The 27890-nt window shown below is 37.7% G+C and overlaps 1 protein-coding gene across 3 annotated transcripts; it reads right to left on the bottom strand.

Moving 5' to 3' along the window:
- On the bottom strand, positions 1-27890 carry impg2b (interphotoreceptor matrix proteoglycan 2b). Of its 3 annotated transcripts, none has more exons than XM_057324966.1 (20): positions 27792-27890; positions 27293-27532; positions 24053-24219; positions 23651-23682; positions 22846-22901; positions 20331-22417; positions 20054-20215; positions 19881-19939; positions 19726-19746; positions 17612-17865; positions 17223-17281; positions 13984-14224; positions 12105-13915; positions 10214-10433; positions 9180-9390; positions 8728-8916; positions 6429-6630; positions 5428-5507; positions 1925-1992; positions 1-1053 (listed from the first exon to the last, which is right to left on the bottom strand). In XM_057324966.1, exons 2-19 carry the CDS (start codon positions 27438-27440, stop codon positions 1956-1958), a joined length of 6036 nt encoding a protein of 2011 aa, XP_057180949.1. In that variant the 5' UTR covers positions 27441-27532; positions 27792-27890; the 3' UTR covers positions 1-1053; positions 1925-1955. The 3 variants fall into 3 exon arrangements, with proteins under 3 accessions (XP_057180949.1, XP_057180948.1, XP_057180950.1); XM_057324965.1 differs by having other exon boundaries at positions 27614-27819; XM_057324967.1 differs by lacking the exons at positions 5428-5507; positions 6429-6630 and having other exon boundaries at positions 27614-27819.

The following is a 27890-nucleotide window of genomic DNA, read 5'->3' as shown; positions in this document are numbered from 1 at the left end:
CACTGTGCACTATTCTTTATTCAGAAAACAGAACCTGTGCTGTAACCACTAAAAAATGAAAATGGTGGACAGCAGTGATATTAAAAATATGCATAAATATCTGTTGTGATGACAGATGTTAACATTCAAATATATTAAAAATATCTGTGTGTGGCGAGTGTTTTACAAAAGTAGAAAAATGTACATCTGCAGGAAATAGATGCTAAACACAAAACACATTTCTAAAAGAAACATCTGAAAATCAAAATAAACCGAACTTGAGGAAAATATGTGTTTGCAAAGAATAAGCCTTAATATCCAAACGTCAAATGAAATGACAGAAATATTAAATATTCTGCCCTGTGTTTGTTAAACTGCAAAACGTTCTCTCTTCAGTCAGTCCGTGTTTCAGAACATAATAAATCAGATTATGTCCCACATAAAGAGTAACAATCAAGTCAAGGCACTGACAAACAAAAAGACCATATGAAATACAGGCTTTCCATTACAAAAGAGAGGAACTTGTGAATCTATAAATGAAGAGTTTAAAAAAAAATCTAAAATCATGTTTTTATTGTTATCATGTTTTCATTGTGTTAGTTAGCTGTATTTTTTTAGTTCTTATGCCTTTTAATCAAAACAAACCAACTGCAGTTTGATTCATATTAATTGGAATGCACAATAAAAAACATGATTTTTGAAAGTTTTCTCAGTTTGGAACCAAACTCTTCAAATATTGTCCTTATAGTGTTGTGATTTAATCTGATAACGTGATATTGATATACTGTATGTAGCTAACATATATCTATGAATATGGCCATAACAAGAAAAAAATCGGCCCATCGGTACAAACAGAAAACAATAAAACCTCATGCAAAACATACAGCATATTCATAACCCTTAAGACCACACACAAATACTTAATTTTACTACATCAGATCACAATTCGCTCATTCCGTCAAAAATGTTAAATGAAAATTTTAGTCCATTTACATCTTCACACATTATATCCCTGCAAAAGTCCAACGTGGCAAAAGAGGACAACTTCTTGCGTTCAAGAAAAAAGGCAAGTGTCTGTTAAAAAAAATAAGATGACCAGAGTTACATTCAGCACAATGTAGTTTACATTGATCTTAAGTCTAAGATGCTTTTGACTATTTTACTATTATCATTTACGTAAAATATGTATATTATGCGTATAACATATAGTACTATAATATAATAATACAGCCACAATAAAAATTAAGAGACCATTCCACACTTTCATGTAATCAGCATTTCTAAATGTTTTGTGGTCATTTCAGTCCAGTGTTTGTTGAATTTCAACAAACTCAAACCTCAGGAGTGACAAAGTCATCCAACAGCAATGTGAAAGACTGACAGCATGACAAGACACATGAAAACTGTAATAACAATCGAGGTAATCACATAAAAAATAATTATTTTGAACTTTTTCTAAATACATGTACATATATTAATGTTGTATTGCTTAAAAGTGAAACTGAACTTGTTTCTTTGCAGTATTTGAGGTCTGAAAAAATACAGAGCATCTTTTCTGTTATTTTGACCTGTTTCTCCAGTTTTCTTTTTCTGCAAATAAATGCAAATAGAAACAATATTTTTATTTGAAATTTGGGAGAAATATTGTTAGTAGTTCACAGAATGAAACATAAATGGTAATTTTACCTAAACGCATATAGGAAATAAAAAAATAAGATTTTTTTGAGATTTTAAGGTAATTTTGGTCTCTTAATATTTTCCGCAGCTGAATACCTTGATGACACAACTAAAAACATCTTAGCATCACTTCTTTTTTATTTTTGATCATTCAAATTCAGATAATTATTGACAATGCTTAGAAGAATCAAGTTTGACTTGACGCTCCATAGAGTTGCATTAGGAAGGTAAAGCCAAAGGTTGTGATTCAAGTAAAACATCTGCATACCTTGGGTTTAGCGAAAACTTGGTTTGCAGCTCTAATTGGAGGAACTTTCTCGTCTTGCATCGAGCGCCCTACGATAAACATACAAAACCATTTTTAAGTGTAAATAACACAAACAAACCAAACATCTTGAGTTCAGTGACAGGAACAAACATTTTTCAGGCAAACAGCATGTTTTGATACGACACTGAATGCCTTGATGGATGGTTTAAAATCAACTGAAAATGTACGCCATTCTGCCCAGGGATTATTCTAGAGCCAAAGAATGTTCCCAGTTTGCTGTCAGATATACATTATGCGAAGGGAATTCAATACAGTTTGGCATACAGTATGCGTGTTGCTGATATATCACCCTGAAACACTCATAATCACAAACATACATAAGACAAACAAATATCATGTTAAATCGTAGCTTTAACAGTTTTTAATAGTATTTTTAACTAAATCGGTTTTGTAAAAGATACTTTTCGACACACAGTAATAAGTATGTTTATTATCGCTTTGTCCACCACTTTGGATGAATGGTGTTTTTGAGCTTACTGCAATGCATTCTGGGATTGGATTCTGAGAGAAAAAGTACGGCCCGACGCCAAACTACAGTGAATGATCTTCTCTATGCTTGCAGCTGGTATGACAGTTAACCATTCCTCAACTCCAGTCGTCATTTTTCAGTCTGCTACTCTACACCTGTCTGGAACTCTAAACGGCACCTGGCAGAGGTAGGAAACCCAAAACAGGCCTGCTCTCTGGATTTGTCTTGCCATGCCATTGTAGCCTCAGAACACTGAGCTCTTTTGAAGACATATTAACTACCAATGCACAAAGACTTCGATTCACATCCAAAAATGGACCGTCTCGAAAAGAAATACTTTCTTTGTGAAAGAACAGAAACAAATCTCGGCAGGCATGAAAATGATTTTTCAATTAACACTTAAGTATTAAATGTTGTTTTTGGATTCAAGCCGCTGGCATCGGTTTCTAGGCAAGACAAATGCATTCTAGTTATGTCATGTGATTATGTAATTGATCGTTTTTGTACGTTTAGCACATGATGTACGTTTTTCAAACTGTAGTCTGTATAGAAGTTCATCGACGGGATTTACATCAATAAAAACATGAAAATTGACAAAAAGCATTAACATTACATTGATAAGTTAACTAAAAATGTATAGGAAAAAAACTGACTGATTGTATTAACAAAAATGTGTTTCTGTTTTCTTCAGTGAAGTACAGTAACTGACAGTTATGCAACAGTGTACGTGAGAACTTTTTTTGAGCTAAATTGTATTAAAGCAGCAGATTTTTCTTAGATTTAGGGTGGTAGAGTAGTCAGCAAAAGATTTACTATCTGAAAAACTTTGAGAATCATTGCAAGATCCTTTACAAGTTACAGTACACAAATATTAATTAAATAAAAATGTTTACTAAAATGTGATGGGGATAGAAAAGTAACTGATGGAGTCTGATGAAGAGCTTGTGTGCTCGAAACGTCACGCGCCATGCGAAAGTTTTTTAAATAATAAAGTATTTTTGATATTTTTGGAGCTCTGGTGTGCAGACTTTTGTTACTACTTGAATAGAAAAATAACTAAATTAAAAGCAAAATGCAAACGTGTACAGTTCCGGAAGGCTAATACTTCTTGAAATAGGAAGTAAATAATTCAAGTCATAGGAGTGAAGCTGACAAACATTTGGGAAGACCTGCTGTATAGAAATGATTTAGGTTCAAGTGCAGCTGAGGTCATGTGTACTGAGGACGGGGAAGTTTGTCTTTCAGGAAGTGATGCGTACAGTGGTTTTGTAGTCTGTTATTTGACTCAGGCTTTTTATTGGCTACCAGTGTGCATGTTAAAAGAATAAGTCGGGTTCATTACAAGTTAACTTCTATAAACAACATCTGTGTCATGCTGTGGATTCATTTTTAGTGGTCCTTAAAATTGTTGTTAACATTAGTTAATTTTTTACACACTAAAAATATGTTAATTTGATCTGTAAAGCATAATTCAGTACAAAGAGGTTGTGTGTTTATCTGTCTGTTGGCTAAACTGGATTTTTAAAACGTATTCCCATTCAGTTGCTTGCTCTACTACTGCTTTCATTAACACAGGTTTAATGTATTGAATGTAGTGAATCTGAATCCACTTTGTTTTCTGTATTGGTGTGAGCAGTGCTCGAATTGAGTCAAGTCTTATGGGGGGTCCCCACCATAAGATTTTCTTTTGGGGGTTAGTCTCGCAATATACAATTTATACAAAATACACAATACATTTGATCATAATATGCATAACTATATACTATTTATTAAAAACAGGCTTACATAAAAGAACAGGCTTCCTTTACTGTATTTGGGATCAAATCAATGCTGGCTTGGTGAACAGGACTTTTGAACAGTAGTGTACGTCCAACAGAATAATTCTAGCATTATTGACCAATGTAGTATTTACTATTTTCCCTAAAAATAACTGGATGATTGACACTGCGATAATAATGTTTGTTCCAAAAGACTTGTTTAAATGCAAAAAACTAGTTTATTAGATAATAAAAAGGTAAATTGTGACAAGACCGGCTGTCAGTCTGTGTGTTAGTGTTGTGGGGATTTTTCAACGATTTCAGTGCAGTTTACAAAGTTACGTCCAGTAGGTGGCAGCAAGGGACTGTTATGAGTGAGTCTGTCAGTCAGCAGACTAGTCAACCATTTCAGTCCAAATGTTTTATTCAGCTTTATTCGGCTTTATTCAGGAACTAACTATGGCTATCAATATGTCAATCATAGCTATTTCAAGAGTGAATCCCGCATTTATATGCCGATGTAATTCACTAAACTTTGCAGCGTGTAAGTGGCCGTTGGTCTTAGCAGCATGAAAAACAAGTTTTATACAATTCTGAATGGATTATAGCACAGAAACCGCACAACGATCACTCCCTTTATAATAACTAAAAAGCTGTCACTCATCTTCATCGAGATCTCTAGCACCCCAGAACCAGGCCTAATAATAATTTAAGCAATAAATACAAAAGCTCCGACATGGAGTTGATAAATATAGTGGAAATATATAGAGAGAGAGAAAATGACCCCTCAAAAAAGTAGAAGCTTCCTATTCCCGACTGCGGGTGGAGGTTTATTATTCTCCATTTTTTATCTGAAGTTAGCTTCACCGGAGCGACGCCGATCAATCAGCCATGTCAACGATGTTCTGCGATTAGCGGTCTTTAGACGTGGGACGGGGCGTTTAAAATTTAAAGAGACATGACAACTAACCCATAAACAAACTTAATATCAATTATTGTAAATAATTAATTCACGAAATTTACCATATCCATTGCATAAATTTAATCACATTTGTCATTATCATTTTTACTCAAATAAAAATATCTGAGGGCCCCCCTAAGTCTATTTTTTACTTCTTATGGGGGTCCATAATGCGTTACGGGGGGTCCTGGATCCCCCAGTCCCCCTTCAATTTGAGCACTGGGTGTGAGCTGTGTATGTTGGTACAGACACTTACACTTGGTGCTGTCGGACAAAATCGGCAAACCGACGGTCCTTAGCGTAGAGCTCGATAACTCGAATACGATCCTGAATTTCCTGTCATGGATGCAGGGGAGATGAATGAGAAGAAAGAGAGAGACAAATATAACAATAGTGGCAATGTCCGCCACATGACACCTTTAACGTCTGCTGTACGTGTCTGGACAAACCATGTCCCTTTATGCCACAAATAAGACAGTCTTGAGGATGTTTACTTCATATTGCAACCATAGCTTTAAAATTCCAGTTTTGTAATGCTGGAATGCCTGGTTTGAACACTCATCTGCATCGTTTAATCGCCATACGCACCGTAATAAAGAGCCCTTTTCATGAACAGACGGAGGGGAACATATTTCACTATGTATAAACCATATGAAAGTATTATTATTAATATATTCTAATATTATACATAAAAAATACTGAGATCCTTAAACATACTATGCTGTCTCAACATGAAACTATAAATACATTTGCAAAATGTACAATGGGGCTCTCCTTAAGCCTAATTTTAAACTCTAACCCTCACACCATGTTTCTGTATTAAATGTTTGTAAATCCAATCTTATGTAAATTGTCACATTGATTTTAACGCTGTACTTGCGGTTAGGTTTTGTGGAAACCCAAACATGAAACCCAGTAGGCGCCCTTGTTTGACCCTTTAATTTAGCTTCTGCTTATGCAAAAGCCCTCTTAATCATCATCTCTTAGAGATCTTTCAGATTGTCTGTTTTTAGTTTCATGCAAACACATTTTGAAGATTTAGAAAATGAAAATGCTCTTCTCTTTTACCACAAACATAATTTGTTACGATGAAATATTAAAATAATTGTTTTCCTAAATGTCTTGACCACTCTTTTCTATATTATGAAACCAAATTGGGATCTGGACTAGATTTAATCTTTTTTTCATCTTTTCAACCACACTTTTCTCCAAGTCAAATCAAATATGGCATCTCTATTAATGCTCAGATGACATTACCTCTTTGGTAAATTCACTGTTCTCATAAATGTGTCTGATTTCCTCGCTGCTGAAGTCTGTAGAGGTCTCAGCGCTGCCGGCGCTGTAGGCAAGGGTTTCTGGGTAACGGCTGTAATACTGATTATAGCCCAATGTTGCTTCACTTTCAAACATGGGGTTGTATTTAGTGGCTCGCTCTAGAGATGGCACGCTGTCTACATGCCTGCAGAGATGTCAGAAAATACAAGTCAGTTTATAAACAACACCTGATACGACATACGAGTCATCCTGGACAATAGAGACTAATATAAGCCTCGATGCTTATATTAAGTGCTTAAATATTTGTACTCTCAAGTACTACATTTCATAAATACATTTTTTACATGTTTAGGAAAAATTGTTTTGTAAATGTCTTCATTCTGTTGAACACAAAAGAAGATATTTTGAAGGATGTAGGACAGCAAACCATTGACTACCATTGTAGTCAATGGTGGTTTTAATGTACCTACGTAAGTATTACGGGTAAAAAAAATAACATGTATTTATGTAATGTAGTGGAGTAAAAAGTGTGATATATGCTTTATAATGTTTTATGTACAATGTTTTTTTCAAACGCTCTGCAAAAAATACAAACATTTCAAAATGTGAGTAAAAATGTCTTTTCAGTATAAATGAATATTGAATTTTGAAAAGAGCAGAAATTGTGGCTGTCTACAATAACATTTAAAAACATGTTCTTTCCAAAAAGCACTGGCATTTTCAAGAATTTTCCAAAAGTTCTTTCATGTCAGACACTTCAACATGCATTATTTCAGTGAGGCATTGTATTTGTATTGTATTTGTATTTATATTATATTAATGTACATTTTATTTTATTTTTGCAAGTGCAAGTTTTAAGTTTTAGAAATGAACTGACAATGAGTAATTGCTATGTGTAAACAACTGTGGTACAATGATTGGGCTGAATGGGTCACACGACTACAAATACGCCATCATTTTCGAAAGCATCCACTTTCACAGTCTCCATTACAACACAAAAGTGGCATTCTGAAACATCCACTTTGAGAAGTGTTTTCGAAAAGCTTTGTTTTTTTCGTTGACAAAAATGTTTCCTCAGTGTGGACAGAGGCCCAAAACAGAGAAAAAAGCGTTTTCAAACAAAGGCGTTTTAGTGTGGACAAAGCCAATGTGTGACCTTCCACGTTGGCTGGAGCCAAACACGCCCTTGCTGTGGAAACGTAAAAGCAGGAGACCGTCCCAACTATTTATATTCGCCCTAGGGTCAGATAGGTTCAGCCACGGAAAAAGTGAGTGGATTATCTGAGAACGGCTCAACGTAGCAACATTTATTCCTCTGTGACCTGTTGATCAGGATCACTGACCGATCCCATGCAGAGACATTATGTCATGTCTGTCTGCCAGGACTTTGCTCTTGCTGTTTGCAAAGCAAGCAAATCATTGCGAAAAGGTGACTGACGTTTGTTTACACCTGAGGCGAGGATGCGAACCTGAGATAATTTTATTAGTTTAGCAAAACACAGAATCATTTGCGGTCCGGAACTCATTTCAGGTTCATACAAGCCAAAATATTTGATCTAGGACGAAAGATAGAGAAATGGCATCTGCGGTATCACTATATCAGCAAAATGATCTATTCAAGATGAAACTTATGACAGGAACAGGAACATCTTGTTCGAAAAAGATAATGGATCCAACCCGCTTATCACATGCCCGAGAGCTTCCTGGTTCATAATTACCAAAAAGAACATTACGTCTGTTCAGGTCGTGCAAGCTAAATAACTCTCGTGCCAAAATATACAGCCCTGCATCCCATACCGAATGCAGTACTTTCAAACACAATCAGAACTGAGCTTCTTGGTGCTTTTTCAATAAACACCACTTGAACAAAAACCACAGGCAATCCAACCAAATGTCGTGTTTTTAAATCATGTGAGGACGCTGGTATGTGTTACACATATTTGTTGCTTTTGGGGCGTCAGAAGAAATCAAATTTCTGAATGCTTATATACAACAAATTTGCTCCTACAAAAGCACATCATTTTCAGCCAATTTGTGCCTCAAAAAAGACAAATTTCGGATGAGTGTGCAGTCTGTTTTGCGTCACAATGCAAGTGCAAAATTTGTGACCGTACAATTTGTTCAAAAGCATTGAAGAATTGTTATTATTCCACTTAGCAGATTTGTAGTGCACTGTGGAGTTCTGCTTGTCCTGGTGTTTAAAACTGTCGTCCAAAGAATATGATCTGTGAATTTATTTAGAACATTGGGAAAGTGTTTATGTTCAAAGTTCTGTTCTCACCGCAAAGGGTCTTCTAAATCATCCGTGTCATATTGGTCTCGAAGAGTTCTGGCGAGGAAGAAGATCACGCCTGAAGCCACAAGGAGAAACCCTGCGACCGATGCAATGGCAATACCAACCACCATTGGCTCTGACACGTACTCCTCACAGTGCTCACCGCGGTACCACCAGTTCTCACCGACACGGCATCTAAACGCAAGACAAACAACAGTGTTGACTGATTCCTGATATTTTTGTGTGAAACATTTTTTCGAACAATTATGTGTTTACTTTTCTCAACAGCAGGCTATAAAGACGACTAACTTTAAGCTGCAACCTCAACACTACAAAACATGACTCATATGGTTCAAAGGTAACAAAGCTGACTTTAGAACACTTCAAATATAGCGCAAGTTAAAGTTTTTATTGAACTATCCCTTTAAAAATGTATGTGATCTTTAAACAACACCTACCTGCAGATAGCACCGTTGCCAGGTATGATATCACACTTTCCATCATTTTGGCAGAAGTCTTCTTGTATTTCACAGATGCTTTGACATGGCAACCCATCCACGCTGAAATAGCCGGTGTTACAAACGCACTCCACCTCACCTGACCAGCGATTGACCAAACACTTGGAGAACTCATTACACGCTTGGAACTTACACGGATCCGCCTTTTCGCCTACAAACACCAGAACGAGAAAAAAAATCCGATTAAAAACATTATATACACACCATATATAAACACAATGATACATTCTATGTAAATATTCAGGTAGCTTTAGCACGAGTGCTAATTTTGTGGGACCAGCAAGTTATGGCAGCAGATATGGTACAATGCAAATGAATGCTGGAAGTCCAGCATTCATACAGTAACATTAGAGATGTTGTGTATTGACAAAACAGCTCAGACAGAATTTACAGATTAGGACGAACACACACGCAAGGCAACCAACAAAGACTGTGACTCATTGCCTGACACATTAGGCGCGACGTGTCTCACTTCTAATCTGTGTGCAGCATGAAATCACTCGCCTATCACTCATCCAAACAATCTTGATGTTTATATTGGCCTGTTGTTTTTAAACCTGAATGTTAAAATTACACTAGATTCTTACATTTGTTTAGTGTTAGCATGTGCAAAATTTGCTAGCATAATGCTAGGAGATTGCATGTGTTTTTGGGGGTGTTGATATGAGTTTGCTAGGCTATTTTGGGTGGTTGGATAGTTGCTAATTTGTCCAAATCAGAAGTTCAGCCAGTTTTGCCGTGTTGGACTGATCAGGATGCTCAAATAAACAAAGCGATATTTTTATGGCTTCACAGAGTCAGTGTTTACACATTTCTGGGAAATTAACCAAAATGTAGTTTAGAGTTCACGTTGCATGGTAAACTAGGATTGGCGAAACAAATTACCTTCATTGCCAAAGATTTGCTCATGATGTTGTGTTTCCTGACCTCTGTTTAATTTAATGTTTTATGTGCATATATGCTGTATGAATGACCTGATTCAACGTCCAATAAATACTTGTCTATTGCAAGATTCATCGTTTGGTAGGCCGTGTTACAGAAGTCTTCTAGGATCAGGTAAACGGCTGTTGTCACACCATGGGGAACACGCTTCACAAACTTCATCCTGCTGTTCACAACAATGCTGCCATTCCTGAAGTTCAAGATCTCCAAATTTCGGAAGTTGCTGAGGTTGGACTGTAGATATGGCACAAGCTATATGGTTCACAACAACAAAGATCAACAAATGTTAACTGTGTACAAGCCAAGAATATGTTTAATTTAGTCACAATTGTGTTTATGACTGGACAACCTCACGGAAAGAAAATATATTTCCTAATATATTAACTTAAAATATATTAAATGACATAATGGTATATTAGAAAATATACAGAATAATATATTGTGTAAATATATAACAAGATATTGAATAAAACATAAGGAATTGCTGCTTTGAAAAATATATGACAATATATTTACTTATATGTCAGAATATATGTAATTTTATAACCAGTAATATACTTTATAATATATTGATGTACATGTGATAAGATATGGTACTGGATGTGTAAAAATATATTGACCATAATATATTTACTCATGCCATATACACACACACACACACACACACACACACACACACGCGCACACATATGTTTGCGCAGCTATCTTTATGAGGACATACATTGACGCAATGCAATCTCTAGCCTGTCACCCGTCACCCTAACCATCAGAACTACATGCCTGACCCTGACCCTTACCCTAAACCTAATTATAACCTAAACCCTATTATAACCTAAACCCTAAAACCAAGTCTTCACCCTCAAACAGCCCTTTAAAGGGGTCTCTGGAAGTGAGGACCGGCCAAAATGTCACTTTACTCTCCTTGTACTCACACCGCTGGTCTACAACTCAAACTGGTCCTCACAAATATAGATGTACAAGCACACACACACACACACACACATATATGGAAATATATATTTGTTGTGTTTAACAACCATTTACAAGATACATGTTTCATACTTTAAACATAGCTAGTATACAATAGCATAAGCACACCTGCTCATATAAGCACTTAGTGAAGAGACAATCACTGCACTGAAAAGCGCACAACCATTACTTTTTAAATAAAGAAATATGTAATCTTAATGATGTATGGCCAATCGTTCTCCTAACCACAGGCTCTACTGTTCAACACTACGGTAACCCCACAAATGTACACATACTAGAAACCCTTCTAAATTTCAAAGTAATAAAACATTAAACACTAAATCTCCCCCATATTCATATTCAGCAAAAAGACATGAAATAACACCTACATTTAAGCATTTTAACTCTCCTTTAACAGTCAGAAGCAAAGCATGCTGGGAACTATAAATCTGCTTTAACTCATTCTGTAAATGTGTCCATATTTGTGTATAATATACAATCACATTTATATGGGAATATCTATGTGCAATATACTCAATAAAAGATCAAATGTGATGAATATTAGATTTACTTTTGTCTTCGTTTCTAAATATATTTATATGTTCAATATATAGCCATACTGTATATTGTCAATGCAAATATTGCTGTTTATTGAAAAATATTAGCACCAGCTTCCAATATATGGAAATGTATTATGTAATATATTGCATTATATTTTACAGTATATTCCCATATATTTTTGTTCCGTAAGGGCAGACAAGCTTTGAATTTTTCTTTTATAGTTTTTTGTTGGAGACCACTTGATCTGCTAGGATTATTGCTATAATTTCTGTAGAGAGACTGTGGTCATCAATGACTCATAAGCTTCTACCAATTGCTTTGCTTTCCATACAGCAGTGCAGACTTCAAAAAGCGAATTGACTATGGCAACGTTCTAATAACCAAATATCTTACCAGCTCCAGAAATCGCTGCTCAAGAGCCTTATATTCAGTAGAGCTCTTGTTGAACAGATCTTCTGAAAACATCATGTTGGTGACCCTGAGACTGAAAAACACTATCAGTGCCCTGCCAGGACTGGCTGGTAAGGCAATACTTTGCATGTCCATCCCATGAGCAAACCCACTACCACTGTCTTCATTGTGGTCTGGCACATCAAATGGGAAGAGGTCAAATGAAAGGTCTATTTCTGTTATGTTGGAGTTTACTGGAACAGGAATGTTAACGGTAGTACTATCAGAGTTCACTGGTTCAGAAGGCAGGACGAAACCTGTGATTTCCGTTCTTTGTTCTTCATGGTTTTCTTGTACTTCATTGGTGGAAGTTTGTGCCGCATCAACTATCCGGTCGGTGGGTCTAAAGGTTGGTTGATAAAGTGGTGGTACAGAGGTGGAACTAAGGTTTGTCTTGGACGTTTCTGAATTTTTTGAAATGACAGTTGTGGTGGATGAATAAAATATTGCAGTTGAGTCCCCATCTTCAACTTTCTCTGATAAAATAAGCTCCTCTACAGTAGTGAGGTTATTTGTAGTGTGCACAGGATCGATTGGAGCCTCTGTAGTCGTAGATGTTTGAGTGTGAAGAGGTTCTGTAGTTGATGCAGGTTCATGCTTATCTATTGATGTGATTGAATGTGATACACGTGTAAACGGAGACTCCTTCTCAGGAATGAGGGCTGTGGAATGATCTAAACTTCCCTCAGTAACAGTTGTTGATGTGACTGTTGCAACTATGATCTCATCCTCAACTAAGACCTCTTCTGAGAGTTCAGTCACAGGGCTTTCTGTAGGCTCAACCTTGATGTCCCCCAAGTCTTCGAGAATCTTTACTTCATCTAAACATTCCACCTCTGGGCATAAGCCTGTGGGTAACTCTGTGATATCTTCAAAACCAGGTTTTGGATTAGGGATTGTACCTTCCCCATAAACAACATCAAGGCTTGGGTTTGCAGCCAGTTGGGTGGTGGAGGCGAAATCATTCACCTTTGTTGTTGAGGCCACTGTTGCAACTGATGTACTCAAATCTTCCCGATTCTGTTGGGTTTCTGTTGAAGGACTATACTCTGCTGTTACCTCCATGGCTACTGCTGTGCTTGGTGGCATCACGGTAGATGTAGAACTGTCTTTAGAGTGCTTCTGAGCAGGTGAACTCATAATAGTAGTAGGACTTGATGATTCATCCACATTTTGAAGATCTGCTGTGGTGTAGACATGTAGCAAGGGTTGACTGGTCACATGTGTACCCATAGTGGTGGATTCATCTGGAAGATGATTATTATATTGTTCAGGGGCTACTCCTGTCTGCATGGAAAGCTCTACAGTCAAAGTCTCCATAGTCCAAAACACTGGGGCCTGGTCTGTTGTTGTGTACTGAGGATTGGTAAGAATGTCTAGAGTCACAGGAATCCTGTCCAAAAATGGTTCCTCTGTGGCCATATCTTGGTAAGTAGGCTCAAGCGGTCGCTCTATATCTTCCTTAGGTTGGTGCACCTCAGTATCATTTTCATGGGCTTCATGGGGTGTTTCAGACACCCAAGGCCAGATGTTAATGCCAAGGTCATCCCCAGAGAAACCCGAGCCTGAACCAAGGTCTGTCAATTCACCATGTGTTGTCTCCTCCAGACCTGGAGAGTCTACAGGGGAGACCGGTGTGTCATCTGTCTTCTGTATTGATGTTGTAGGTAAAGCATCTTTATCTGCAATATCTATGTTGAGACTGGGCATAGTTGCAGCCTGTAGGAATCCCTCCTCTTCAAGAAGATCATCATCTGAAATAAAACAAGACATTAGAACCAAGCTGCTACTTTACGGTGATGAAACAAATTACGATACTCACTTTCAGAATCAGGAACAGGCACACTGCTTGAGCTCTCGGATTTAGAGGCAAATGTGATATCCAAGTTCTTTAAAGACAAGTCTACTGGTGATTTTGTAGAGCTTTCCTCAAAGACAATGGCATCATTAACACCTGTGCCTTCACTGGGTACGTCAAAAGTGCGAACGGGGTCAAAGAAGTCATCTTTTGTGATGATGTCATTGTTAACATCTGGTGGTTTCTCTGAAGCAAGAATATTGTCCTAGGATTTAATGTTAAATTTCAATGTTAAAATATTTTGGAGGAAAAAAGCATATATATTATTCTATTTTTCATTAGCATCATTTCTCTCTGTTGTTTCAGTTTTTTAAAGTGTGGCTCAACATCATAAGAAATGGTTTTCATTCTGAAGAGAGTATTTACAGCATTGTTATTTCGGCCCACACTAGACAAAGTGACAAGCTAATCCCACAATTTTAATCTCTCTGCTCTGGAATTCCTGTAGAGACGATGCTGGCAGAGCTACATGGAACTCTCAGCTTTGTTGAACATATGTTCATAAGTGATCGTTTAGTCAATGAATGTGCACGTGTCAGCTGATAGAGGGATAGTTTTCCCAAAAATTAAAATTGTGTCATCATTTACTCACCCTCATTTCAAACTTTTTTGTTTTGACTTTCTTTCTTCTGCAGAACATATTTTGAAGAATGTTGGTAATCAAACAACAATGACCCCCATTGACTTCCATTGTATGAACACAAAACCACAGACATTATTTTTAATATCTTCTATTGTGTTCCACAGAAGAAAGAGTCATATACATTATAGACATGAAGGTATATAAATAACAGAAGTTTTATTTTTGCATGAACTTTACATCGTCATTAATGCCTGATCCCAACTGGGTCTTTGGATGATTCAAATTTAAAGTGGAGGTAACATGCTATGTCATGCATTCTGACTTCTTTACACTGTCAAACGTGCTGGCTTCTCATGCTTAACATGGTCAACTTGTTAACAAACGAGTTGGAGGTATGAAGTAGTATTTCTGTGCTTGATACACTCCCCCCAGCAATCCAACTTGTTTAGGAAAGTTTTTTATAAGTCTGGATCCCTGTTTCGTATAGGAAGACCCGCTTATCAAGATTGGCTGCGCTGTGGGCCTGCAGCTTGTTACTCTTGCAATAGGGAAAGAAGTTTGAGTTGTGTTTGTTTGTTCACGGCATTTCAGTGATGGATGTTATATAAACGGTGGATACAATGTTGGATTTGGAGACCGTTTGAAACTGATAGATGGCGCGGTCCCAGTGTTAAAAGATGCCGGACATAAACCGCACGTAGTAAGTCAAACTAAGTCATATGTCTGTGTTTTGTTGGCAATCGGCATGTATGTGCATAATGTAAAAAACACGAATGGATTAATGCAATGATGTGTTGTGTGCTCATGCTGTACTTCCGTCCCATCTGCCTGCCTCCATCAGCTCTTCTTTTTCCAGAAATAATCATACAGCTGTATCTCTCTTTTATAAATTTGAACTAAATACTCTTCGAAGATACGACGTATGCAATGCTACTGTATAGGTATTTAAGATTAAAATGAGATTGGCAGAAACTGCGTGTGTTAACCGATCTTTAAGGAAAGAACAGCTTTTCATTACAAAAATATATTCTCTGTATTTTCTGTGCAAAGCTATTTTCTTATTGTTTAGGAGGCAATCAAACCAAATACTGCTATTCGACTAAATCAGACAGGTTTGGAATATGTCACGTTGTATACAGCATAACGACTGGTTGTACAGTTTACAGTATAAATCCCTGAATTCACGGTGTTTTATTTTCACATAAATAACGAATGAAGTGCTAATGGAACATGATCACCAACGGTCAAACAATCTAGGCCTCATTCACGAAACACAACCCAAACGAATTTCTGTGTAAATCAACCGTTAAACCATTCATACGTAAGCTGTCACGTTCAATTCAACAATATTGGTTTTATGAACAATTTACACTGAAATCCATTGTGCTTATATTTCCTAAATGAGGTCTGTTGACCATTTAGTACCCCAGATGAAAAAGAAATTGCTTACTGGCTGTTCATAGACAATTCATTTCTTAATTGTGTCTTGAAGAAAATAATGAAAAATGTTTGAGTTAATACTGAAACTCTTCACTTATATCCGAGTGCAGTTAAAATGAAGAAGAAACAAATGGGAAATTATTACAGTCTCTTTCTCGGGAGAAACATTTAATTTAATCCCATTGCTGTCTAGGAAAGGCTGGAAATCTCATTTGTGATTTAGCTTTCCTGTGGGACAATACAATCGATTCACTGTCAAAATAACCAGTCGCCCTTTAGAATAAGTGTTGTATACCCTAGACTCAATCCCAAACCTCACTGTTTCTTCAAACTGGTTTTGTATTTGGCAACGTCCACATAAACAGTCGATCCGCAGAACTCCGTTTGCCAAAAGGACAACAATGAAAATCTGTCTTAAAAGGGACAGAGCAGATAAAGAATCATTTTCAGATGTTCTTATTTGTAACTATCAGTAACAAACATGTGTCCTTGCAGGCAAGCATAGGCCTACAATAATCTGTGAGAGAACACATGTTCAAAGATCCTGGACATGGTGCCCCGGCCAAAACAAGACTGTAAATCACCTTAATAAGAGTTGTGGAAATAAGTGCCAATTTTGTGAAATGCAACAAGAAAAAATGTGGATATTATTGCCAGGTTTGGGTGTTTGAACGTGTCTAATTAAACTACAGTACAGATTGTGATGAAATCAACTCTGCCTCTGTAATAAACATGCGCCGTTCAGAGATTACAAACAGATTCTTTTCAATATTTCACAGTGCCAGAGTTAAACATTTTTTATATAAAAAGCTTGTGTCTAGAGAATACACTCGCCGGAAAATAGACTTGAATGGTTTTACAGAGCTGCTGGACTATCCCATAGCTGTGCTATAATCTGTTTTAATGGCATGCCCTGAAAACCCATTTTACGTGCAAGGTAATGTTTCTTATCATGTAGCAACAAAATCCTGCATATGATCGCCATTAGCGTGACTCATTTTTCATTTAACATCATTTACTGCTTTTCAAGCAGTTCCTTTGGAAGGATTCACATTCACACTTGGGAATAATTGTGCTGAGTTGAAAAAATCCCATAATCCTAAACTGCAGCTCTGGATAAGGACTGGATGGCCGTGGTTACCCTTTTACTGGGTGGTCCTGCCAATGTCCATTGACTCACCATCATGTCGTTGGAGTCAAGCGGTCTGCTGGATGGTTTGGAAGGCGGCAATGTCTCCACTGTAAAGCCATAACAGACAAATAACATCAAATTATATTTAAGACCACTCAAGCACATTCATACCAACACAAAAATATTGGCCTGAGAGGTGCAAAATTATTCTGCCACAACCAGAGATAAGAAACCACATACGCGCAACCGTGGTAAGAGGATATGCAACCATTGTCCATCTTGTACTTCGGCTTCGTTTGACTACAATATGCAATTTAGCACCGTGACAGGACGTAAACTCGAAACCGACTGTTTATAAAAACATTCAGCCGAAACTTTCAACACCCTGAGGTGGTCCTCTACAATGGATACACAGTTTGCCTCTTGGAAGATCCTACCGCTTTCCAGTTGCAGAGAATCAGGGTCCACATCTAGAGTTGCGTTTCCGATGAAATTTTTCTTTTGGAGGCCATTGGTGATGTAGTTGCGGAAGTCAGTGATGGTGTAGACCACAGTAGGCAGTTCTTCGGGATCCTTGAAGGAGTTTTCAACCATATTGGAATGCAGATTGATGTAATCCATCGTTTCGTTAGTTATTCCTGCGCCATCTCCCTCAAGAACGACAGTGTAGTGCACTGCCACTGCTAGACCTCTGAAGAACGGAAAATAAAACACATCATGTACTCACCCTCATGTCATTTCAAACCTGTATGACTTTCTTTTGATATTTTGAAGAATGTTGGTAACCAAACAACATTGACCACCATTGACTTCCATTCTATGAACAAAAAAACATGGAGACATTTCTCAAAATATCTTCTTTTGTATTCCACAGAAGAAAGAGTCATATACAGGTTTTGAACCACATGAGGATGAATAGATGCCAACAGAATTTTTATTTTTGAGTGAACTATCCCTTTAATTGTGCAAAATGTGCTCTCCATACAATATGTGCCAACACGTTTGCTGATTCAGTCCAGTATGTTGTTAACTTTATAAACCTGGCTTAAAAAAAATTGTAGGTCAGTTTGGTTCAGGTCGTTCCTCTAAAATGGACTGTACACGCTCCGTCATAAAAAAAAAATAATGGCTAAAACAAAACCCAGTCTACGGTCAAGCTAACACCCAAACGCTGCAAAATATTCCACAAATATCTCCTCACTGGGGTAAATTAAAAAGAATTGTGGAGAACTGACCTACATTTGCGCCTCATATTTTCTTGTCTACAAGGATTAGAAAACCTGGTGAGTTTATGGCCAGATCAATTTTCTCTCTCATGACATGCAAAATCTCAGTCGTGATACAATTCGCTGGCACACAGATTGCTTGCATGCTAATAAGCCTTATAAAGCTTTAAGAGAGAACTGCTCTGGCTCTCAGGTGGGTTAAGGGGTCTCATGGAGCTCACAACATGCAGTTATCCATTGTGTGCTTTAGCCAAAGCCTTGCTCGTAAACCACAGGGAAACCTCGCCTTGACGATACTTTCCATAAGAACCGCGAATCAGGTGTTTATAAAAGAAACTTAAAGTGATAATTTTGGTGAAGAAAAGGGGTTAAGCATTGTGCCCTTGTGTCCTTGTGTAAAATTTCCAAACCACCCTAAGGGTGGTTGTGACCACCGAAACCTTCTGAAAACAATTAAGACACACCTCTTCCAATACACTGACTAATCCTTAACCAAGGTCGGGACTGGGGGGGCTTCCCCCTCCAGATTTTCATTGGCCCCTTCAAAAATGTCCAGTTGACAATTAAAAAAATACTTTTTATCTATTAAATAATGATCTGTCAAAAAAGAAAAATGACAGAAAAATGTTGAGCCAGCCTAGTTCCGGGCCCATCCTTAACCCTTCACTTTCCATTGTTTGTTTAATGTTGCTGACAATTTTGCAAGCCGTTCTGGGTACGAGCTACATTAAATCAACTTAATTAATAATAAATAAGTAAAATTGGTCATTAAATATGAATTGAGACACACTCACATCTACATAATCATTCACTGTAAAACACTGTAAAAAAAACTAGAATAAGGCACAATGTACTGGAATTTTAAGGAATTTTATATTGAAATTGTTTACAGGTTTCGCCTTCAAATTTTGCACTGCATTGAGTTGTGTTTTGTCATGAATGGAAATTAACATATGTACTTTTATGTTTATTTTTTATGTTATTTTTCTGTTAACTGCTAACACCACTAAGAATTTAGTGCAGTTTCAGAGCAATGCTCTATAAAACAGTACATTTAGGAATAACAAAGAACTTAGACACATGACTTTCTCATTAGATGTTTTGGATGAGAAACGGGTCAGGCAGCTGTGATATGGTAGTACAGGGTGATGGATTTTTCAGGCTCTGGTGTAACATTGCACAGATATCAGTAGCAATAGCTCTATTCCTGCCCATTACATTATCTGTTATTTTCATTTTATCTGTGGTTTTCGAGAAAAACCGATACAGTTTATTCAAACATAGATAAAAGGTTTCAATAAGCTTATGAAAGTTATTGTACTCACCCTTCAATGTCCTTTTGTGGCCTGGGATATTTTGTTAAGAAAAAACAACATGAATACATCAATATATACAGTATGTATATATTCATTCATTTATTTTAACCTTCTTATTTAACTGCATGCAGGATTTCATCTTGCAACACAGTGATTATTTCTACCTGAATTCACGGACAAATATCTTCTTGAAACCTGGGAGCCTTTCAAAAATGTCTTCAATCTTAAAAGAAAGAAAGAGGATGCATAATATACTGTATGCACATACCAACACATATCCTCACAAGATGTTTTTTTCCTACTATACACAGCTGCGATAGTAAACATGAATTTTCACCATCTCAATGAACTGGTCAGATAAGCGTTGATAGTAGAAACTTGATGGATCTCGTAGAGCATAATCATAAGTCTCTCCTTTCAGTTTAATACTCAGCTCCAGCATATGGTCTCCCACGGGCCGAATCGGTCGGGCCAATGTATCGTCAATTTCATTACCAATCTACATACAAAAGAACAATTATTTGTATATCCTAAAATCCTTAAAATATTATTTTAAGAGATAAGGAGCAAAGTGTTAAATAAAATGTGCACCATTTCAAACTGGGGGCACTCACCACATTATTTTCATTAAGAATGTCATTGGAAATATCCAGTGGTGAGGTTTGTAACGTAGTTGAAAAAGTCTTCTGAATGGTAGTTGTCACAACGTTTTCTACACCTGTGATGTCCTCCACTTTAAAGTTGGGTGTAGGGTTTTCAACCTCCATCAATTCAGGTTGGACTACAGGCATGTCGGATATGACATCAGATGATTCTGTTTTCATCTCTGGTAAAGTCTCAGGTGTCTCTGAAATGATTTCAGGTAAAAGCTCAGATGTGAACACAGGTGTCTGAGATGTGACCTCAGTTGTTTCGGTAATGACTTCACTAAGTATATCTTCAGACGTTGTCTCTGCAATGACATCAGCGGTTTCTGTAACAACCTTAAATGTCTCTGTGACGACTTGAGGTAAAGGGTCTACCATGATGACTTCCTCAACACCCTTGTGTGTGTCTTGAGGAAACTCAGATGGTTCAGTAACTTCATAACCCTCTGTACCCATATCATTGACAGTTGTCAGTATATCTTTTGCCATCTCAGTAACATCTGACATTGTGTCTTTCGTAATCCTGTGTGCCCCTTCAACACAGGAACCAGGTTCAGGGGTTACTTCGTCTAGTGCATTTCTCATGTCTTCAGTTACAGATTCTGCAATGTCAATTTTAGGGGCTCCATCCTCAAAAGCAGCATCAAGTGTGACACCAGGTGTGCTTACAGTTGACATTTTTGGTGACGTTCCTTCAACCTTCGTACCTTCTTCGGGTAATTCCTCTGAGATTTGACCTTTAGTTCCATCCAGTTCAACAGCATCACTAGTGTCTTCCTCAAAATCTCGAGGTGTGTTGCCAGTAACTGTATCTTCACCTGTAACCCAAGTTACTTCTGGTGTCATCTTGCCAGGTTTCTCAATGGCAGTTATGTCCTCAACTACAGGTGTGGATCTCTCAGTAGAATGTGTCTCTTCATCCTCAGAAAAGCCAGCTGTAGCTTCAGTAGTTTCTTCTATAACTTTGCCTGTGACTCCAGCTGTCACTTCAACAACTTCTGGAATCTCTGTGATGTCATCAACCAAATACTCCTCTTCAGAAAATACACTTTGTGAAACAGTAACTAGGGATGCCTCAGCTACAACCTTATCTGCAATATCACTGAGAGCATCCCTAGTAACAAATGTGTCTTTTAGTGGGCCTTCTCCTGTATCCTCTGTAACAACCTCACGTAATGTAGGCAGTTTAGTTAATAGCATTTCAACAACATCCTCATTTGTCAGAGCATTAGATGAAACCTCTGCCAGATTTGTAGGAGTCATCGCTATAGGCTTCTCTGGTAAGACATCGATCGAAATTATTTCTGAAGAAGAATCGACTAGTGTTGAGTCAGTGGCCATCAACGTAACTTCTGAAACAACATCAACCTCTTCTTCCTGAATGGTCACATCTGATATAACAGGACTTTTAGTAGCATCCTGTACCACCTTGAGTTCGGTTTCTGAAACAATTTCTTCTCCAGGTGCAATAGAGCTCATCTCTGGTGGGTTAAGCACTTCCTCAAAGGTTGTGGAAAGATCTATGTCAATGAAAAATATCTCAGTGGTCAAGAGTACAGATGCCTCTGATGAAAGAACTTGTAAATATTTAATGGTAAAATCCTCTGTTGTATCAAGACTTTCAGTAGCACCCTCCCCCACCTCTAGTTTAGTTTCTAAATTAAGATCTTCAAGGGATTCACTGGCGACTAGCGTAGGAGCATTAGTGCTTATCCCTGGCGAGTCTTCAAAGGTTGTCAGACGTTCAGGCTCAAACCGTACTGAGCCTTCTGGACTATCAGGCTCTACATGTTGAACGGTAAAATCGTATGTCTTCACCGTTCCCTCAGTAGTGCCTGGTCTCGCATCAAGTTTTTCTGTGGCCTGACTTGTGGACTCTGTAGATGCTTTGGTCCCCGGTGAGTCCTCAAAGGCTGTGGTAAGATCAGGCCCTGGTGTGACTCCAAATGTGATTTCAAGCTTTGCACCTATAGTGGTAATTGGGATTTGGCCCGCAATGGTCTGCGATGTAATGTCCAGTGAGTCTGTTACTGATTCAGGAAGCAGAACGCTAACTGGAGAGACAAAGATAGATGGGCAGAAATTGATGGAAAGAAAGTTACAGTTAAACAGACTTTCCCTTAGGATATCAAAGTTAAACTTGTCAATAGAGGCCAGGCACATGCTTAAAGAATTAGATACACTTGACTAAATAGCAGAGAATGAAGATATGAACATATCTAACTCATTATTAAAATGGATTAATGTCTATTCTGAGAGCACTGTAATGTATCTCCGAAGCCAGAGAGAAATGGGTTTGAGTCAACATAACAGTTAGGTTAATGTAGACAGCAACAATATTGGCTTTTCAGATTCAGAGCGTAGCTAAAATAAACAATCCTCCAAATTCAATCAGTACAAATACTCTAAGACACTATGGGCACACAGATGCACCGTTGAAAAGGGGGTCATTGTTTTTAACAGTATAGAGATGTGGACTGACCTTGCTGGGTAGTGGCCACGTTCGCTTGTGTTGGTGAGATCGTCGTCGTCTGATGTCTGTGAGAGAAAAAAACTATCATGAATGCTTTTGATGGTCAAGGTAAGGAATCTGTTCAAAAGTTTGCAAAACTTAGACCTCTTTTTGCCAGGAAAGATAATTTTTTATACACTAAAAAGAGTTCTGACACTAAAGCTATCTGAGAGCTAACTAGCGTTAGCATGGACTAAAAGCAGTGTATAGTTTTTGCCTTGTAAGCATTTTGTGCACTAAAGCAAGGGGATTGTGTCCATTATTAACTTTTAATTGGTGGTTTTGTCTGCAAATCACTAGTGTGCATTCTCAAAAATTAGATATACAATATTATAACTGAGATCCACACTAGACATTTGCAGATGATTTCATTACAGTTGTAACACACTATGTTGTATTATATTTAGACTGCTAAGTAGGACTATGTTCTATTTCTGATTTTTTTGTGCCCTTAAGCAGCCTGGGAGCTGAGGGTGAAGGGTCCTACCTGCATTCAGGCTGCCATGGGCTGGTGAGTGGACTATACTAGGATAAATATAGAGTTTTTATTTGATTTACGAGCGATTATACTTCCGAAACAGCACAATGTGGTACTGTACTGATATTAATGGGTGCTAGTTCCGTATTTGTATGTTCATTCGAAATGATAAATCATAATGAAATTATACATTAAAGTGGTGTTACCATGGCAAAGTAATAAGTAATATGATGCTACATTATGATGGTATAAAATATTGTAAAACCACAACACATGTTTGTTGCTAGCAGTTCTTACCTTATTGTTGTCACTGAAGCCATACCTGACCTCTGAGAATAAATACATGAAGTTATTTAAATGTAGTTTTTTATCATGAAGGCCCATTCACATCAAAGGAAATAACTATAAAGATGAAGTTTTAAAAAATGTTCTAAATTTAAGAGAATAGCAGAGTCCACAGCACTACTCACTTAAATTCCAAATAAAGATAAAGGGGAACAATATTTGTGCAAGTATAGATAAAGCATTGACAGCCAATCAAAATCCATTTAAATTGTGAAACATACTAAACAGAATTGTCCTTAGGTGTAGATGGCGTTACAGTTACAGCATTCTTGGTGTGAACTGGCCTTCAACACATAAGTATCAGTTTGAGAATGACTGGTGCAGTAGCATTTGGGAGGATATTTCCCTACTCACCTTTTCAACCAGTGTGAGGTGCTCGGCTGACTGGCTAAAGCTCTTGCCGATGTCTAACACACTGATACTACCATTCAGACATCTTCTTATCCAGACCTGGTATTCGTCTTTCTCTGGCAAACGATCCCAGAAGATCTTAAAAGCCTCCCACACAGTCTCCTGGCACACTAAGGTACACACACAAATGTAAATATACAGTGGCCCCAATAACTGTTTGGACACTTAAGCCACACTTTTGGAAATGGATGATTGTTTTGCTCTAGATAACAAAACGTCAAGCTAAGTGGCATTTGCAAACCGTTTACAACTAAACTCAGATTAATTTCTATATTGAGATGAACTTGCAATAACTTGTAACAAGGTGTTACGTTTTTGTGTATGCATGTGTGATCTGTCCTGATTTCCAAATCCAATGCAATGAAATCCATTCCCCTAAATGTGGCTAAATGCTTTTAGGGCCATTTCATATACAGTGCTTTTATATAGAGGCATATATTTATGCATACAGTATATGCTCAAACACAAATATTATAGTCAGACAATTCATTAACCTAAGCTCTTAAAATGACGGCCCAAACCTAAAACAGTTTGTCAAGACCAGGCTTTGTTGAGTGTCAACATCTTGTACATTATCAGATCAACATTTTTCTGACATACTGTACAGTAGGTGAGAAGATGAAGAATCGAGGAGAGCATACTGTCAACTTCTGTATAATCACGGGGAAAAAAAATCTTTCAAAACACCAGCTATGAACCTTGCTAGTGGAAACTGACATGTCTTATAACGGATAGCCCTTTGACTTAGAAAAGGCAGAAATAAAGCAAGCAATAAGTAACATAATGGAAACATTCTTATCCTTATGCACATACGTCACTTGTTCCAGACCGACGTTCATTTCTTAGTTTGCAAACCAAATTTGCTATTTCGCTATGTTCTGCATACCTTCTCAATGTACCCTGCAAGTGGAAAATTAAATGTGCAGATGGGGGATTTTAACTCTTTCTGAACGTTTTGTGGCCGCGCTTGATGAGTTCCACCCCCATCTGCCCGGCACACTGACACTGCATGATGACTACCAGAAGTCCAATGCGTGGGAGGGCAGAGGTCACCAGTTTTCCTGGCGGAGCGAAGGATCTGATCACCGTCTCGAGACAGGATTCGGTAGCGAAGGGGAATTCAGGAGGGTGAGAGGGAAAAATGGGGAATTCTGCAGCCTCCCACATTAGAACGATGCGTGCTAACAGCATTTGACTTTAAGCATCGCTGTTAGTGGCTAAATGGACACCTGAGACTTCTACAGTCAAAGTCATCTCCTGACAAACACACTTTCCTTATGAGTAATGGAAGGTTCATTGAAAAACTGTCATTATTAACTAACCCTCATGTTGTTGGAAGCCTTTATAACGTTTCTGTTTTCATGGAACTTATAAGTTGTGTAGGTAAATGTCTTGGCTGCTGTTTTCAACACAAAGGTTCAATCTTGTCAAGTGTCCAAGTGTTAAGCTGTCAAGTCCAAAAAGTCTTCTAAAGCCGTATGATAGGTTTGTGTGAAGAAAACACTTAAATTCAAGTTGTTGTATACCAAAATCAATGATTTGACATTTATAGACAGTGACAGTTTTTATTTTTGAGTGAACGATTCTTATAATACATTCAGTGATATCTTCAGAACAGAACACAATACAAAAGAGATGTTTGATTCCTTCATTTAAAACTGAAACTAAAGTTTTTAGGGTGTGTTCATATTTATAGTTCGGCTCTCTCTTATTTTGCTCCGAACTAAAAAATTATAATGCACTTAGTCCTGGATCGCTTAGTGTTCACACTTGCATTTTTTAATGCAAACCTGAAGAGACGAACCTAACTTCATAAGTAGAACATGATTGGACAGTTTCCATGATGTACTGTATGTTTGTTACTGAACTTACCAGACATCCCAAACAATGCTGTGTGCTGGGTTATACATGCTAAATGTATATGTGCGCATATGATTCACGATAACACACAGAGACCTCATGAAGTGTAAAGAAGTGCCAGGAATTCCTCCTTTTTGGTTCATTTAGAGACCTTTGGTCCATGTTGCATTCAAATTCCAATCTAACCGCGCCAGTCGTTTGAAAGCGGACTGAGGCCCATCTTTTAGCGGCCTTGGCCAAACATGCCATATGTGAACACATGCTCAGTTTTGTTTTAATTTTAGTAAACGTGTTTATTGAAGTTTATGGGATCAGTGCAAAACCCCTGTTGGCCTTGAAGGATGTGAAATTAGCCTAGAATTTTGGTTTTGTTGGAGTTTGTTGGATCAGTGTGAATTAGCATTACAAGCTAATTTCACACTAATCCAGCAAACTCCAACAAGCTCTAAAAAACACCAACATTCTAAACTAATTTCACATCTATCCAAAAAAATGCCGACAAACATCAACATTCTAAAAGCTAATTTCAATCTGATCTAACATCGGTGTTAACCTTTAGAAAACAGACATAATTTGTATCACTAATCAAATGTAAACACATTTGTGACATTGACCATGTTAACTTTAGACAAATTTCCTTACGTCTACCGAGGCAAACAAGCTACTCTTTGGAACATCCTCAGATCATGATGAGATAACACCTCATGGTTTCTGTCAAACAATCTAAAAATGCTAAAAAAAAATGCAAATACAAGCGTTTTTAAATGTGGCCGTAGACTTCTTGGTCCATTGTGGCGTGTGCATTGTAATACAGTATACCGTTTCAAAATTTAGTCACATATGCCTTGACACACATCTAAAATACTTGGTTCTTGAGGTATCGTGATTAGATTTGCCAGGGTCATCTGGGTCTTGTTATCGCAAATAGGGCGAGACGTGGTTCTCAGCGGTGGTCTCCTGTAGGCTTTAACACTCTGATTGCGTCTAACTTCACAGGCTAATATGTGACAGAAAAAGCACGCCGTGGAAAAGTCGTCTCGCATGAGTATTTGTGCATGACCGTATGTGAGAAATAGACAAAGACACAGTGTATTCGTGGAGTTGTGCGTCAAATATGTGCGGTTACTGCGAAGTTAATGGAACTGGTCAGGTTGGCTTGGTTCATTATTATTGATGAAAAGTTAAACTGTATGAGCTCATTTCTCTTGAAACTCTCACATACCGTTCTCAGAGAGCATCCATCTGTACCATAGATGACTTCTTTTTGCAGACTACGCCAGAATTGCTCAAAAACAAGTAAAAGCCAAACTATCATGTTCTTACCTCTTAGATGGAAGTAGTTCAGATGATTTTGTACTGCCTGCTGCACGGTTTCATGTGAACAAAGTTTAACTCCACTGGGGAACAGCAAGTCCCTTTTTCTGCGGGACAGGGCACTTTTCCACTCTTTTCTGGGCTCGTGGTCCAACATTTTACCCCTGAATGCGTCGAATGAGTTACTGCTGTCCACAAACGTAGTATTTCCATTTCGCAAATAATCCTTGTGACTTTCGTCAATCGCATCTAAAGAAAACCAAACAGAAAATCCCAACGTTGCAAGCCTCACAAAAACTTTCAAGGTCTATGCGTACATTAGATACATACCTGTATTAATGCAAAAGTGTCCTGTCAAAACCAATACTACCAAAGCCCACAAAATGCGCTTCAATGGTACATCAGGCATTTTCAATCCTCGTTTTTGAACTCCTTATAGAAATTGCAAGTTTTCAATTTACAGGTAATGATTTGGGCATCTCTTCTACGTTGGCAATCCAAAACTCACCTATAGTTCAATTAGAGTGAATCGTACATGCTTTCTTGGCTGTGGAGGGATGCGATCACGTAGCTTTGAACTGACGTCTCCCCGTGCGGCTTAGCAGAT

The sequence above is a fragment of the Triplophysa rosa genome, linkage group LG25 (assembly GCF_024868665.1).
Source record: "Triplophysa rosa linkage group LG25, Trosa_1v2, whole genome shotgun sequence".
In the NCBI taxonomy this organism is placed as follows: Eukaryota; Metazoa; Chordata; class Actinopteri; order Cypriniformes; family Nemacheilidae; genus Triplophysa; species Triplophysa rosa.
Note: the sequence above shows the minus strand (reverse complement) of the source record. Positions and strands in the feature narration are given on the sequence as shown.